Here is a 16,656-nt window from a genome sequence, read left to right on the forward strand (position 1 = left end):
TTGATGCTGCATCTTTTCCCCGACACCTCTGCACTGAGAACTGAGCGATCAAACAACACCAATCGCTTGGTTCTGAAAGCTCCCCGATCAGAGAGCTGCTGACTGTCAGCCGGCTTAGGCGTGCAGAGAAGCTGAGCTGGGTGTTAGTCCAGGCACCTGGGGGATCCCGACTTTGTGGTGATGACGACGCGGTGCCTGGATCATCATCTGTGACGTCAGCAGAGAGTGGATTTCAGACCGCTGTCTGCTGAAATGGGTCACAGGAGTGCAGAACGAACTGAACTTCTGTAATCCATAGGAGAAGTACAGCCAAACGAGGCTGTACATCTCCTTTAAGTTTTATGGATAGCATAGGGAAGGGTTAACACTCCTGTAGCACTTGTTTTGCTGTCTGTGTCCCTGTTCGGAAGATTTCATCTCACTTTCTGTCCCTGTGACAGTTGGAGTTTGGACAGGTTACCCATGAGAGCTCTTACAGGAGTAAATCTACCTAGGGGTAGATTTCCTCTCACTTCCTGTTGTCTCCCTTCATTTGTAAATAGGATTTGTTTTTAAGTTGGATGTTTGTAACTCGGGGACTGCCTGTAATGGGTAATATTAAAAGCTGGAAAAAAAATGTGGATGCAGTGTGAATTATATTCATAATAATAAAAGACATAGAAAATGGAATAACCTAAATAATAGGTTTTGTTTATGGACTAGTACTGAAAACCCAAAGCCACAAGAGGGCTGTTGCGCAAACTGGCGGTTTGACAAAGTAAGGAGCTTGCCATGGGTGTGTCTGAAGTTCTCATTAAAAGCAGAGAGATGGAGGGGTTCCAAGATTATGGACTAGGCTTGGCTGCACTATCACAACTATACCAGAATGACCTGAAAGGATTGGATTCATCTCAAAGATTAATTTTTAATACTGACTGACATGTACCTTTAAAAGGTGTCATTCTTACAGTGCATCCGGAAAGTATTCACAGCGCTTCACTTTTTCCACATTTTGTTATGTTACAGCCTTATTCTGAAATGGATTAATTTAATTATTTTCCTCAAAATTCTACAAACAATACCCCATAATGCAATGTGAAAGAAGTTTGTTTGAAATGTTTGCAAATTTATTAAAAATTAAAAAACGAAAACAAAAATCACATGTACATAAGTATTCACAGCCTTTTCTCAATACTTTGTTGAAGCACCTTTGGCACCAATTACAGCTTTAAGTATTTTTGTGTATGATGCTATAAGGTTGGCACACCTATTTTTGGGCAGTTTCTCCCATTCTTCTTTGCAGGACCTCTCAAGATCTATCAGGTTGGATGGGGAGCGTCAGTGCACAGCCATTTTCAGATCTCTCCAGAGATGTTCAATCGGGTTCAAGTCTGGGTTCTGGCTGGGCCACTCAAGGACATTCACAGAGTTGTCCTGTAGTCACTTCTTTGTTATATAGGCTGTGTGCTTAGGGTCGTTGTCCTGATGGAAGATGAACCTTTGCGCCAGTCTGAGGTCCAGAGCGCTCTGGAGCAGGTTTTCATCAAGGATATCTCTATACATTGCTGCATTCATCTTTCCCTTGATCCTGACTAGTCCCCCAGTTCCTGCCACTGAAAAACATCCCTACAACATGATGCTGCCACCATTTTGCTGTAGGGATGGTATTGGCCAGGTGATGAGCGGTACCTGGTTTCCTCCAGACATGACACTTGCCATTCAGGCCAAAAAGAGTTCAATCTTTGTTTCATCAGACCACAGAATTTTGTTTCTCATGGTCTGAGTGTCCTTCAGGTGCCTTTTGGCAAATACCAGGCGGGCTGTCATGTGTCTTTTACTGAGGAGTGGCTTCCGTCTGACCACTCTACAATACAGGAATGATTGGTGGAGTGCTGCAGAGATGGTTGTTCTTCTGGAAGGTTCTCCTCTCTCCACAGAGAAATGCTGGAGCTGTCAGAGTGACCACTGGGTTCTTGGTCACATCCCTAAGACCCCCTACTCCTGCGATCGCTCAGCTTGGCCAGGTGGCCAGCACTAGGAAAAGTCCTGGTGGTTCCAAATATCTTCCTTGTATGGAAGATGCTCATTGGGACCTTCAATGCAGCAGAAATTTTTCTGTACCCTTCCCCAGATCTGTGCCTCGATACAATCCTATCTCGGAGGTCTACAGACAATTCCTGGACTTTACGCCTTGGTTTGTGCTCTGATATGCACTGCTAACTGTGGGACCTTATATAGACAGGTGTGTGCACTTCCAAATCATGTCCAATCAACTGAATTTACCAAAAGGTGGACTCCAATCAAGTTGTGGTAACATCTCAAAGATGATTAGTGGAAAAAAGGATGCATCTGAGCTCAATTGTGAGCGTCATGGCAAAGGCTGTGAATACATTGGATTTTTTTGTTTTTTATTTTTAATAAATTTGCAAAGATTTCAAACAAAACTTCTTTCACATCGTCATTATGGGGTATTGTTTGTAGAATTTTGAAGAAAATAATGAATTTATTCCATTTTGGAATAAGACTGTAACATTACAAAATGTGGAAAAAGTGAAGCGCTGTGAATTCTATCTGAATGCACCGTGTCTCTCCAAGTTCAGGTGTAAATATTTCAGACCATTCAGATTTTGCTAAACTCATTAAAGCAAATTTTTAGCAAAAATGTTTCCACTTGACATTCAGACAGACTGTTTATAGATATGCCACAATACCAGATTCCAGCAGCAGGTGGCACAAGAAGTTAAATATGGAATTACAGCTCCCATGGACAAGGACCATCTAGAACAGTGCTCCCCAACCTTTAAATCGCTGCGGACCGGTAAACGTTTGATAATTTTTCCGTGGCCCACTTGTTTTGATTTAATAATTTAATTGCCCAGAGACCAGCGTGCACCCTTTCAATGCACAGAGACCAGCGTGCCCCCTTTCAATGCACAGAGACCAGCGTGCCCCCTTTAATGCAGAGATGCCAGCGTGCCCCCTTTCAATGCAGAGATGCCAGCGTGCCCCCTTTCAATGCAGAGATGCCAGCGTGCCCCCTTTCAATGCAGAGATGCCAGCGTGCCCCCTTTCAATGCAGAGATGCCAGCAAATTTTCATTCGCTATTATCACACATTGGGTGGGCTTGGGGCGCACTGCTCTGCGCCCCGGCACCCCCAATGCACCGGCCACCACTGCAGAGACAGTAAAATAATTTAAAGTTCCTCGAGCAGCCCGGTACCGTTTTATCCACGGACCGGTAGCGGTCCGCGGCCCAGGGGTTGGAAAACACTGATCTAGAACCCAGGTGTCAAACTGGCGGCCCTCCAGCTGCTTGTAACTGTCAACCTTGGAATGGCTCATGGTACTTGTAGTTCCGCAACAGCTGGAGGGCTACAGGTTGAGAACGCCTGACCTAGAAGCTGTAGGAGGACACAAAGAAACCACAGAGTTCATTTTAAAAATCAAGATGTTAAATCCAGCCATTGAAATCAATTTTGCAATGTAACCATTTTAATGTAAAATAAACTTTACAGTATATACTGTGTGAAATGTGTGGTCCAGCTACTTTTGCTGAGAAAAAACATTCCCCTGGGTGCAGTGTCAGAAGCAGTGTCAGAAGTATCAAAGCTCCATAGAGGGGTGGGTGCTGTGTCCGTCAATGAACGCAGACAAATTAATTTTACGGTAAGTACAAAAATCCAATTGTCTCTTTCCTTCATTGACGGACACAGCTCTCCATATTCAGAACCATAGAGACGTCCCCGAGCAGTGACAAAACATGAGGGATGGGACAGAAAAATCCCAAGGCTAAACACGAGAAGCCTACCAGGTAACAGGAGCTCAACAAAAAAACAACTGCAGCCCAACCTGAACAATACACCCCCAAAGAGAGAACAGACCCTCTAAACCGCAGCCTCAAAAACCTTGCGGCCAAAAGAAGCATCCGCAGATCCTAAAACATACACTTTGTAGAACTTAGTGAAAGTGTGCACCGACGACCAAGTGGCCGTCTTGCAAACCTGTACCACTGACGCCTGATGATGGAAGGCCCAAGAAGCGCCCGAGTAGAGTGCGCCGTAACAGGGAAAGGAGGAACCCGACCCTTGATAGAATAGGCTGGAGTCACCGTCTGTCTGATCCATATGGAAATGGTCGCATAGAAATCAGTCCGCCCTTTCCTTGGCCCGTCCGTGATCACAAAACAGTGAGTCTGACCTCCAAAAAGACTTGGTGGCTGCCAGATACACCAGAATCCCCCAAACCACCTCCAGGACATGCAATGTAAATTCCCTAGGATGAGCAGGTCTGTGACACAAGAAAGGAAATACAATGTCCTAATTCAAATGGAAGTCAGAGACAACCTTAGGAAATGAACGACCGATGTGGATGAAGAACCACTTTATCTTTGTGGACCAGCAAATAGGGGGTACGACAAAACAACTAGAATGACCGGAATCCCTTCTGCCTCTATCCTGCATAGAAGCCATGGAAGAAGCTTGAGAGGAGCTAAGGCGTAGATCAGACGATACTGGCCCCACGGGGCCACCAAAGCGTCTGTGATGTCCGCCAGAGAATCCTGTGACGTTGCCACAAACCTTGGTACCTTTCTGTTGGGCCGAGACGCAAACAGGTCCACCTCGGGGGTGCCCCACCACAAATAGCTCAGATGAAAAACACATCCAGATGACGGACCACTCCCTTTGGTCCAACGCCTGCCAACTAAGATAGTCCCCCTGCCAATTTTCCACACCTTTTTTCCAGAGCTGCCAACACACTTTCTGTTCTGCCTTGGTGATTGACATAAACCACCACCATGGCATTGTCTGACTGGATTCGTCCCATGAGGCCTGAGTCAATCCGTCCAGTGATCCAGGCACAGACTGTTTGCCCGAAGTTCCAGGACATTGATCGTAGTCTGAACTCTTCCACCATCCAACAACCCTGAGAGGAGCTCAGTCCCAGGACACCCAGACAGACTAGCTTTGTCATATCCACTGTCCAATACAGGGGGAGAAAAGATTAGCCCTGCTGAAGAGTTGGAGAGTGAAGCCACCAGACCAGGGAACCCCTGGTCTCCCAGCTCAGCCGAATCTGAATGTCCAGAGACTTTGTACACTTGTCCCATTTTACCAGGATCTCCCTCTGAAGGGACCTTCTATGGAACTGCACAAACGGAACCGCCTCGAAGGTAGACACCATCAGGCCCAGAACCTGCATGCAAGTCCGGGGGGAGAGACCACCTGCTGGACAGCAACAGACGAATCGCAGCATGCAACTTCTGAAATTTGTCCAGAGGAAGAAACACTCTGGCTAGAGCTGAATCCAGAGTCAGATCCAGATAATCCAATTTTCTGGATGGAATCAGGGCAGACTTCTGGTAGTTTAGAACTCCTGCAAGGTCTGTATAGTGATCTCCACGTTGTCCATCAACCCAGATGAGTACTCAGTTCGCAAGAGAAGATAGTCTAGGTAGCCAAGCACAGCAATCCCCCGCTGACGTAGCAACTCCAGAACCGGGGCCAACACCTTCGTGAAGACCTGAGGAGCGGAGGCGAGACCAAAGGGTAATGCCACAAACTGATAATGCTTCTCTCCCACAGAAAAGCGGAGGAAACTTTGGTGTCGGGCATATATTGGAATGTGCAAGTAAGCATCTTTGATGTCGATAGAGTCTAGAAAATCACCCTGGTGAAAGGATGCCACCACTGTGTGAATGGACTCTATTCTAAATTTCTGTACCTGTACAAATCAGTTGAGGGCCTTGTGGTCCAGAATTGGATAAACCTTGCCCTCTTCCTTTGGGAAGTAAACAGGTTTGAATAAAAATCTTGAAACCACTCTGATACCAGAACTAGGACAATCAGTTCCTGAAGCAACAGGTCCTGAATCACCCCGAAGAGAGCTAACAGTTGGTCCGGGGACAGAGGCATGTTGCTTTCTGGAGGGCAAGAACGAAACTCTATCTTGTAACCGGACAGAATTACTTTGTGAACCTAATTTGTTGTTCACCAAGGAGGTCCACAGGTCCGGAAACCAACTAAGACATCCCCCCACCCCAGGTATGGGTAAGTGCGCACCTTCATGCTGAAGGGCTCTTGTCCGCAGGTTTAGAAAATCCCGCTCCCCGACTTATCAGACCAGGGCAGCTTAGAACCTCACAAGGAAAGCTTAAAGGGTTTTGAACCCTTGTCAGTGGACCCTGGAGGGACGAAAAAAACTTGTGTGCCAAGAAAGAAGGGCCTCACCTGGGACAAGGCTCTTTTGCCGTCCCAGACTGAGAAAGAAAAAAGTTCTGTGATACTCTTAATGATGCCATCCTGGTTAGCCCCAAACAGTCCGCCTGATGATGCTAGGATAGCAAAATGCATTGTGGTCTCTGCTAAACCCGGAAGTAAAGAGGAAGAAGTCACCTCCTAACTGTAGGCACTGGTATACAGATCGGATTGCTGATTGGCACCGCTGCACAATACAGGGAGCAACACAGAGGGAGAACAGCAGGAGTCTGCAGATCCTGTCCCCATCCAGCCACCCATAGCAACCAATGCCTATTGCCCTGTGCCAGGTGGGCACATCTAATAGTAAGCAGCCACTTTTTAAATAGATGTTAATTTGTCAATAAAGTTGCAGTATTACATTATTTTTGGCTTTCTATTTGTCTCCCTGCACATGGGCTTTAAAAAAACACCTATGAGAGGTAATCATTTGGAGAAGTGAGGAGAAGGAGCTAATTACTTTGTGGAGTTATTTAACCAATATTCAAGAAGAGAGGAGGTGCCTATAGTCTGATCCACCAAAGGATAAAGGGATCACAGGCTTGAGGGGTCTGTGTGACCCACCTGTATCCAGTAAGAGGTAAAGATTATCTGTATTCACCTGATATCCAAGCAATATCACCCACTACCTTGCACAAACTGTTTTTCGTTGGATCACAAGCTTAACCCTTTGAGCACCATAGAAGATGCACCTTATTTGATTATCAACAACAGTTTCTGTCTAAACAAGATTTAATGCAATTCATTTATTCACCATTTTGTACATGCGTTTTTATGCACATACATTTTTAATTAGAAATTTATAAAGTGATCACTAGCACTTTGTTGGTTCTTCATTGCACTTTCCAGCACCTTATATATTTATTTGTTTTTGCACAATATATTTCTGTGGCACCAGCACTTTATAAAGAGGTTTATGATGGTATATATGAGGATTGGTTTTAAAATTTAACCCACATATTTTTTACCATTTCTTAAGAATAAGTTATTATCCGTCATTATTTATTCCTTGTCACAGATACATATTAGATATTGCACCCTATATTTATAATTTTTTAGAACATTAATATTCTGTCACAGATTCACATTAGATATTGCATTTTACATATCTATTTATTTTTTAGAATATCAATACTTTGGTGCACCTTTGTTATATATTTTATATTCAGGGATACCAGCGCCTTTTTATCATTTTTTACCTAGCCCCGAACAGTCGATCGCCTTGAAAGTGCAAATCAGTCAGAGCTTTTTTAGAGGTTTGGTCCGCAGACCAACACTTAAGCCACAACACACGCCTAAGTACCACTGCAGAGACAGATAGTTTAGAAATCAAGGGAGCAGCATCCAGAGAGGCATCAGAGACAAATTGCAACCCTTGGACCAACTGGTCTGCAAATTCAGAAAAAAGGAAGGGGGAATCTGCTCACTTCCCAGATCATGGCACAAAAGTTTAGCCCATTCAGTTAATGTTTGTGACACCAGGGCAATGGTGAACATATTGCGGGCCAAAGACCCTGCCTTTCTGTCAGCTGGATCTTTAAAGGCCGGGGATTCCTCTACCGGAATCATGGTTGCTTTGTTTAACCTGGAGACAGGGGTCCACCACTGGTGGGACAGTCCACTTCTTAAGAAGTCACTCTTAAAAGGGGTACCTCACTGCAAAGCATTTAGGAACCACAAAGGGATGTTCAGGAGGCCCCCAATCTTTGTAGGCAAACTTGTCAAAAATAGGAGGGATAAAGGAACACTTTTGCCGTGTGAGACAGCTTGCGAGTGCCAAATAGAACGGCCACCTCCTCACCCGCCTCATCTGCATCCTCCATCATCAAAGTTTCCCGCATGGATGTAACCAGTGCTTCAACCAACGCCTTTTTGTGGGCAGCTACAGTCATGGAGGAATCGTCCTTACTATCTGATAGATCAGGGAGCGTGGCTACAAGCCCCGCAGGGTGGGCCACGTCAGCAGAGCCAGATTCAGGGTCTGAGGAGACAGATGAGGCAGAGGAGGGCGGGGGGCGCTTTTTGCTAGCCCGCCCCCCAAAGGCCACCTCCACCCAGAAACAAAGGAATGATGGACCAACGTCCGTGCATCCATGGAAGACTGGGATCCCGAGGGACCTGTTGCTTCCGAGAGGGGGGGGTCAGGTGGGTAAACATGCCCCTGGGACTCCATGAGTAGAAAGGGCAAACTCACCAGCAATGTGTTTTGTAACGCCAGGGAACTCACCCAATCTGAGCCACCACACCCCGCACTGTGGAGGGGTACCCAGAGACAATGCACCCTGTAACCTGTTAGCAGAGAGAGAGGGAGGGATCCCACCAGGACTCACTACCCCACAGGAGGAGCGCTGGTCTGCACCAGAATCAGCCAGATCAATGTGTGGCGTCCAGGGAAAAAGGAAACCCAGGAGTCAGCACCAGGGGAAGGGTAGGGGCCCCCACAGCCATATTCGCTGCTCTAGAGGCTCCACTGTCGTGGCTGCCGATCCTGTCCACGCCGGACCAACCAAAAATGGCTGCCAGACTATACAAACATGGCGGCTAGGAGAGAAAAGCGCACAGGCCCAAAAAATATGGTGTCGACCACAGCAAAATGGCTACCCCATGAGGCTTCCAGGGACCGGAGAGACCTCCCTGGAGCCTAGGCCACATGCAGCAGCAGGAGAGGGGACCCAGGCCACAACACAGGCAGCACCCATCCAATAAGGGAAGTCCACCCCACCGGCAGCATATCCGCCCGCCTCCCCACCGGTACTACTGCACACACCAGCCCACAGAGGAGGGGTGCATAAGGGGCCCACAGGACCACACAAAATGGGGGGTGCCTGCGTCCAACCCCCCCCCCCCCACTGCATCTAGGGGCACAGGGGGTGCCATCTTACTCACCATACCACAGAACTAGGCAGGCACCACTCTAGACAGAACCCCTCACCACCGAAATGGGGGGCTCTCGGCCAGAAAGAATGCTGTGATGCAGGCTAGGACCCAGTTGTATGCGACCTCGTCAGGCGCTTAACTCGCAGGCCAGCCCCCGTCCAGTGGGGCTATGTCGTGGCCTACCCAGCATGGAGCTCTGGTCTGCGCGCACGCACTAGCTGGCCGGACTGGGGGGACCACTGGCTCTAGCTATTCAGCTCATCGCCCAGCCTGGCAGTTGATTGAAGATCTCATAGGAAAAAAAAATGCCATTAAAGAAAAAATTGCCAGAACCAAAGATCCCGGCAGGGAGCTAAATCCTTAATCCTGACTATGCAGAAAAAAACTGAAGGCCTATAGCAGAGAGGGGGATGTATACCAGCTAGGATTGCCCATAGGCATAGCCAAGTCTTTTTTTCTGCCTACTGTCCTACTCCTGTAGGGGGGGGGGGGGATATAACCCTATGGTTATAAACATGGAGCGCTGTGTCCGTCAATGAACAAAAGAGAAGGGTCATTTTTAATACCATTCAATTCCAATATGACTTGAGTTGCAATTGTATACGCTATATTATTATGCTCAGTATTTTCTCATGAAAGGAGTTATCCTTTAGGTTTGCCCTATCTGTGCAGAAAGGTATTTTGGAACTGCCATTTTTCCAGCTGCTCTAAATTCCATAGAATAAAAATGTTTTGTAGCTTCAACTTTACCCTTATAGCCACCAAAGTCTCATTATTTTACAGAAATGATCTTCAGTTAAGGCTCTGGGTGGGAAGTAAAATAAATGCTGACAATATATGTTGCATAAATAGCAAATAGACTTTCCAAAACTGTGGTCAGCAACATGCACTTGGCCTGAGTTGTCGAAAGTAACGCAGAACATGACAAGTAGCTAATACTGTTTAAAAATGTTTATTTTTTTTATACATGAACTTTAGGAATTTTCCAAAAATATGTACCTTTTATACCTGGGTCTTTATCTCTGAGTCCATCTTGCGGTTGCAGCTCATGTTTCAGTGAGAAGTCGGTATTCTCAGGCACTTTATTAGGCAAAATGTCAGTGCAAGTTGGAGAACTGGTCTCTGTGCTGGCAGGTTTACTCTCTTCAGGCAGAACCTAAATGGAAGTTATCATCACTAACATTTCTTCTAAATATTATAACCCATAGAAAAGAAATGCTTTACTGGAATGGTCTACAACAATACAAATATCAGCGAGGAATGTCAGGAGTTATTTAAAGGTTCAGCCAAACCGAAGCTTAGAGGCATAATTATAAACCAGTGAATGTTACAGTCACAAAATATTCACAGGTGATTAATCATTCCCTGCCATTTAGCCCCCCGTTCACCGGGAAGCGATTTGCTATGCGATTTGACAGGTGCATGACAAGTCACATCCTATTGCCGGCAATGACAGTGTTCAAATTGGTGCGACACCAACTTTGCGGTGCCGCATCGATTTAAAAAAGTAGCACATGCACTACTTTTGCGGATTTCGGGTGCAACTTTAATAGACATCTGTGCATGAAGCCGCACTGATGTCTTTAAAGATGCAGCTTTGATATTGTGCGATTGCAGGTGAAATTGCACGATTTCAAAGCTGCACTCAATGAGAATAGGGGCTAAAAGCGGTTGTAAATGTAAAGGGGTCTTTAACGTAATGCACTCTCTTAGGATCCCCCCCCCCCCCAAATACATACCTGCACCTGATCTTGATGCAACACTGTGCCAGGATAGCAGTTCTCTCAGCTCTCTCCCTACTTACTGGACATGGGGGCAGCAGCAGGAGCCATTGGCTGCTGCTGCTGCCAATCAAAGCCTGTGAGGAGAGAGCGGGGGGGGGGGGCCAAGCCGCTATGTGCGTCTATGAACACACACACTGCGGCTTGAGATCAAGCCTGCACAAATGCCCAAAAGCAAGCAGCTATGTGCGTCTATGAACACACACACTGCGGCTTGAGATCAAGCCCGCACAAATGCCCTAAAGCAAGCAGCTTGCTATGTGAGCACTCAACTTGGCCCAGCGGCGGGGGAAGGAGGAGGGGGACGAACATCAGAGGGACAGCGCCACGCCGCTGTATCCCAGAAGTGGGGATGGGTACCTGTCAGAAACAGGTACCCATTTCCCCTTCCCCCCTCGAAAAGTGCCAAATGTGGCATCGGAGGGGGGGGAGGAAGCAGATAAGCGGAAGATCCACTTTTGGGTGGAACTCTTCTTTAACTATTAAACTGGTAGGATTTACTCCCGTGAATTTAATTATTGAATTGCAAAATAATAACATGTGTCCATAAAGTACCTTTAAATATTATGCTTTTTTTTTTTTTAAATGAATCATTAATGAAGCTAACCACGTGGTGGCTTCATTGCTGAAACTTTGATGTTGTGTCGCTGCATTGACAGAGTCGTTTCCCTCCATGATTAACAAAGATGTTTATTGGCAATAATGCCACTGGCTGTTGTTCCCATGCATAGAAGTAGTAATGTATCAATACAGAAATAATGTCACTTTTGTGGGATCTTACATACACCAATCCCTTCCCTAGCACTGCTACCGATTCACTACTGGACAATAAGATCTCCTTTATGAATAGTTTAGAGCACTCCTAGACTTAAATCATTAATAATTCACTACTGCACTTTTCATTCCCCTCTACAAGTGACACTGCATGGAGAGCAAAGAGCAATGATAATGAGTCAATGACTCAATCCGGGAGCTACCAGTCAGCTTCCAACTTTCCTTCTTCGTGTTATTGCAGTAAGAATAACAGACTATGTTAGAAATTGGTTCACTTGGTTAAAGTAAGGACACAGAAAATATATGTACTTATAATGACCAGTGACTGCAAATATTTTACGTGTAGATTTTACTTTGAAGCCAATCTTCTGTGAAGTCAAAGAATCCCTTAACCTCTCTGGCGGTCTGATTATGTCAGGATTTCTGTGCTAAAAGCGGTACATTGTTTTGCATAGAAATCGGTTTTACATTTTAAAACTCACCTTCCCCTGCGATCCCCCTCCGTCCTCCCCCTCAGTCCTCCCCCGCCGTCCTCCCGCTGTGTGCTCGGCCGATTCCGGCACCCGTCTTCAGGTTCCCTTCCCTGCGAACTTTGCAAAGCAGGGGGGTGGAACCGGCGGCAAATTCAAAAGTGTAAATACACTAAATGACATGATACAAAGCTGTGATCCTAACGGATTACACTGTATCATGTCATTTCACCACAGGATTTGACCTGGTGACTTTTCCAGTGCCCTGCCTGTGCTTTTCCGGTGCTTTGTGCCTGGAAAATAGAAAACAACCACGGAGTCCAAAAAGTGTTTTTTTTTGCGCAAAATCGCTTTTAGATGAACTGGAAAATAGCGACAGCGAAACAGAGAAACTTGAAGAACTGAGCGATAGCGATTCGTGGGAAAATTCGTCATCAGGTATGGAAAGTGACGACAGCGATGATTCTGATGTCTCTTTCTGGCACATAGCTCTGTTAGAAATTCTGAAGAATCATTTGATATACTTCCCAAATTCCACAAGCTATGTGACAGAAAGAGACCTCAGAATCATCGCTGTCGTCACTTTCCGTACCTAATGACAAATTTTCCCACGAATCGCTATCGTTCAGTTATTCAAGTAACTCCGTCTCGTCTAAAAGCGATTTTGCGCAAAAAAAAACGCCTTTTTGGATGCCATGGTCTTTCAAAATTTTCCAGGCACAAAGAACTGGAAAAGCACAGGCAGGGCACTGGAAAAGTCACCAGGTGCAATCCTGTGGTGAAATGGCATGATACAGTGTAATCCGTTAGGATCACAGCTTTGATGTCATTTGTGTATTTACACTTTTGAATTTGCTGCCAGTTCCATCCTGCTGCGTCGTAACGCTCGCAGAGAAGGGTACCGGAAGGCAAGTGCCGGCAATCGTCCGTGCACAGAGCGGGGAGAGAGTGTCAGGAGGATGGCGGGGGAGCGCAGGGAAGGTGAGAAACGTTCTGGAGTAATCCCTAGTGTGGCTCGGGGTTACCGCTTTTGGTACTGAAAGTTAACCCCGAGCCACACTCGTGAATACCGCTGAGGTTAAAAAAAAAAAAAAAAAAAACAACTTTACTCTAAATTGTGGGGCTCGTTTTAAAGGGTCAGTCCACCCAAAAGTAATAGATCACTTTTTGGTACAGGCAAGAAAGTTAAAGTGGTTGTGAACCCCTAAAATGAAAAAATGAACAAAGCATTTCCACCAATAGTATGTACTTGTCTCCACCCAAAGCACCTTGTTTGATTTCTGTTTGCTCAGCCATTCCTCCGCTATCTGCACGAGTCACTTCTGACAGTCTATGCCAACACCAAGCAATCCCAGCAGACAGCCCTGCCTCCCCTCCAGCATATAGCAAGAGATTGACAGTCTCCGTTGTGCATGTTTTTCTAGGCGACTGCGTAGAGAGGGGGGGGGGGAGTGTACATTCCCTCCACTCCAGTCTCAGATTACACTCAGCTGCCTGCTTTGCAGTGTGTGACATCAGATCCCCACCCCTTTCTTCCAGAGCTCAGGAATGCTGTGTAAAATGTGTGGGGGAGACTGTAGAGAAGAAAGGGCTACCGATAAACTGGTGCAAATTGTGTAGGAGGATTTGTTTAATCTCAGTGTATCACCTGAGGCCAGTCACTTCACTGGGTGTGTGTAAGGCTTTACAATCACTTAAGGCCTCATGCACAATGAACGTTAAAAAAACGCAAGTAGCGTTAGCTGTAGAAAGCTGTAGAATAAATTTTGCAGCATTTTTGCAGTAGCGTTTTTTAGCTGTTGCATTTGTTAGCTTTTTTCTTTTACAAAACTATACTCCCACAAAAGCTTATGGCTCAAAAATGCTGTAATAGTGATGAATAGCCGCTTTTTTCACTGGTTTTAAGCTTTTATAAGTTAGAGCGTTGTTACAGCTGAAAAACTCCTCTTAAAACCCACTAGTTCTGTTTTTTTTCAAGACAGAAAATGTCCCTGCTAAAAATCACTGATAAAAGCTTATTGGTGTACATGGACACATAGGATAACATGCTGGGGAGTTTACTGGCTGCAGAATATAAACGCCTGCAGCTGAAAACAGCAGCAGTAAAAAACGCCAGAGGCCTTAAACATAGCTGAACCCAAAACCAAAAACGTAAAATATTGCTGCTTACTTATTCTTAGATCTGGGGCATGCATTCGTTTTCATTATTTTAGACTAAGAACACTCAGTAAATACAGAAAATACCTGTTGATCTTGCAGTGTCCTTGTCATTTCCTATGTGTTAAAAAGAAAGCACAAATGTCTTTACCTTTCTAACGTTAACTAATATTTCCCATCAATCCCCCATGAAATGGCAGATAAAAATAAAATGGAGAAATAAAAGGCCATGTTCATCTCTAAAAAAAAAATTATAATAATAAATGCATATCTTTTTGCAAGGAGAAAAATGTACTTTTATTTTTTTCATTCTCCTGCAGCCTGTAAGGCATCAGCAAATCATGGGTGCAATGCCTGGATCCTGCAGACCTCTGATACGCGCCAACAGTTACTGAATGGCAGGGGGGGGGGGGGGGGGGGTTGGGGACAAGTGGAAAATGTAATGTGTAACTTATCCTTTAAAGCAAAAAAGAAGGGACAGGAATGTGCTTTTTACAGGATCACTCATCATAGGTTGGACTGGATGGACTGGTGTCTTTTTTCAACTTCGCTATCTATGTAACCAGGTGACCATAAAAGTAAAAAGCCCTGAATAAAAATCGAATACAGCCACTACATCTAAGGAATGGTAAACAAATAGATTTGATTTTTGTTTTTAGGTATATACCACCCAGCAATTTCTTATATCATTCGGAGATTCTTTTGATGAGAACAACGTGTTTGCGTTATTGGATCTGCACACCTCCTGCGACCATTAGGAGTTGTTCCCATGAAGTTTTTTTATATTGATTTTATATTATAGAGAATTCAACAGAAAATACTGGAAGACAGAAAAGGTGATAAAGAGTATCTATCTCTAAAGCTGGCCACGGATGGGAAATTCAGCCACTTCAGCAGGTAGCAGCCAAATTCCGATCAGTGTGTGGCTGTCCCTGTTCGACAGAAGTAAGTAATTTGATCAACTTCTGTTTAACGGTCAAGTTGGAAAACTTTTGTTGATCAGCGGCTGCAGCCAATTGACTGCCGCTGCTGATCAGTGTACTCTGACAGCAGCGAGGCCCATTGTCAGAATACAATGTCCCGGCGGGGCCTTATTTGTGTGGATGGAGGAATCTGTTAGCTGAACTACCCGTCTATGGCAAGCTTGGGGTAGGCAGCAACAGAGTCCAGAAATATGGAAGGGAGACCGAAGTACCTGAGATATTTTTTAGAAACCCAGGGGTCATTTAGGCCATTGGGATCCATCTAGAACTATATTAGCAAATTGCAATTATAGGAGTTTGTCTGTGGGTTCAAAGCATGAGAAAATACTGTACATTTAGATTATTGAACAGACTAAAGAAGCAAAAGTTTCCCACACATAGCCCCTAATGTTCTGCCTAAGGAAAATCTGCATGAAGGGGGCAGCTTGGAAAAAATAAATAAATAAAAAAAATAAATAAATATATATATATATATATATATATATATATATATATATATATATATATATATATATATATATATATATACATACACACACACACACACACACACCGTATTTTTCGGCGTATTACACGCACCTCAATTTTAGGAGGGAAATTTCAGGAAAAAGAGTTTAAATTTGAAATAAACAGCTTTGAACTTTTTTTTTTTTTTAATCAAATTCAGCCTCACCAGTGCCCATGAATGCAGCATTGCCAGCGCAGTGTCATTTATTACAGCCTCGCCAGCGCAGTGTCATTTATTACAGCCTCGCCAGCGCAGTGTCATTTATTGCAGACTCGCCAGCGCAGAGTCATTTATTACAGCCTCGCCAGCGCAGAGTCATTTATTACAGCCTCGCCAGCGCAGTGTCATTTATTGCAGCCTCGCCAGCGCAGTGTCATTTATTGCAGCCTCGCCAGCGCAGAGTCATTTATTACAGCCTCGCCAGCGCAGTGTCATTTATTACAGCCTCGCCAGCGCAGTGTCATTTATTGCAGCCTCGCCAGCGCAGTGTCATTTATTAAGTATAAACAAAAAGTCCTGGCGCTGTGGTTGCGGTGGTCAGACGGCGGGGCTGGGATAATGGGGTCGGACAATGTCCCAAGGGGGTCCACCTTAAATGTCACGTCCAAGTCCGGGCTGCTGCCTACCCTAACCCAGATCCCAACTGGGTGGAGAGGATAGCAACACAAAAAAAAAAAAAATCGGGTATGATGGCGCTCCCGGACAAAATGACATAAAAAGAAAGAAAGAACTTGGATGCTGCTCGGGATCTGGATGATAAGCTTGTTTATTAAAATCAATAAAATAGGCTCCTGGTCAGGGAGAAACCAATGGTGTGCCAAGGATGTAATACTAAGCATGTAGACATGGTACCAAAGAAGATGACTCAAAAA

General features: G+C 45.1%; 1 protein-coding gene across 2 annotated transcripts in view; it reads right to left on the reverse strand.

Moving 5' to 3' along the window:
- The window catches only part of LOC309568522 (C-Jun-amino-terminal kinase-interacting protein 4-like), a 203,620-nt gene that overhangs the window by 119,850 nt on the left and 67,114 nt on the right, over window positions 1–16,656 (reverse strand). The window contains exons 7-8 of one of the 2 annotated variants that reach the window (XM_082274206.1): window positions 14,381–14,410; window positions 10,120–10,267 (exon numbers count right to left, since the gene is read on the reverse strand). In XM_082274206.1, coding sequence (XP_082130332.1) covers window positions 10,120–10,267; window positions 14,381–14,410 — 178 coding nt within the window. The remainder of the gene's footprint in view (window positions 1–10,119; window positions 10,268–14,380; window positions 14,411–16,656) is intronic. The other variant, XM_082274207.1, reaches the window with a different exon arrangement.

This window comes from Pelophylax lessonae (genome assembly GCF_965119305.1).
Source record: "Pelophylax lessonae genome assembly, chromosome: 12".
NCBI classification, from domain to species: Eukaryota; Metazoa; Chordata; class Amphibia; order Anura; family Ranidae; genus Pelophylax; species Pelophylax lessonae.